Source organism: Marmota marmota, unplaced genomic scaffold, assembly GCF_001458135.2.
Source record: "Marmota marmota marmota unplaced genomic scaffold, marMar, whole genome shotgun sequence".
NCBI lineage: Eukaryota > Metazoa > Chordata > Mammalia > Rodentia > Sciuridae > Marmota > Marmota marmota.
Window position 1 is genome coordinate 26,182,184 of NW_026000026.1, and position 684 is coordinate 26,182,867.

The 684-nt window shown below is 46.6% G+C and overlaps 1 protein-coding gene across 1 annotated transcript in view; it reads right to left on the minus strand.

Annotated features, from left to right (window-relative positions):
* Positions 1–421, minus strand: part of CUNH20orf96 (chromosome unknown C20orf96 homolog) — a 12,185-nt gene extending 11,764 nt beyond the window's left edge. Inside the window, exon 1 of the mRNA XM_048810556.1 lies at positions 352–421. Coding sequence (XP_048666513.1) covers positions 352–421 — 70 coding nt within the window. The remainder of the gene's footprint in view (positions 1–351) is intronic.
* Between the last annotated feature and the right edge of the window lie 263 nt (positions 422–684).

Sequence of the window (684 nt, forward strand, 5' to 3'; positions counted from 1 at the left end):
GCTACAGCCCAACACTGCAGTTTTAAGAAATGAAAAAGAGAGATCTTTTGTGCACTCTACCCAGTCTCCCAATGGCAACAAACATCTTGAACAAATACAGTACAATATCCCAAACAGGATATGGACATGAAGATACAGACAGAACTCTTCCATAACCAGGAGGGTCCCAACTGCGGCTTTTTATAACCACACCCACTTCCCCTCCCATTATCACCCCCCACCAACTCTGTCCCTAACCCCTAGCCATCACTAATCCGCTCTCCATTTCTATAAGAGTGTCATTCCCACAATGTTACATAAGTGGCATCATACAACATGGAAGGTTTGGTTGGCTTTTTCACTCAACAGAACTCTCTGGAGAGTCATGGGGGTTGCTGAAGGCATCATCCTTCTTCCTGATGACTGCTGCTCGGCAGTCCATGGAACAGAGCCCCCTTCGTCTGTCCACACACTCACCTGTGGAAGGTCATCTGGGCTTGGAGATGTCCAACCCAGACTGGAGGATTATGGATAAGGGTGCTAAGACACGAGCATTCATGGACCAGCTTTTGTGTGAACAGAAGCTTTCAATTTTCTGGAATAAATTCCCAAGAGTGCAATAGCTGGGTCATCTGGAAATCGCATGCTGAATTGTGTTGGAAACTACCATACTCATTCCCTGAGCCATTTCATAGCCCCACCAAC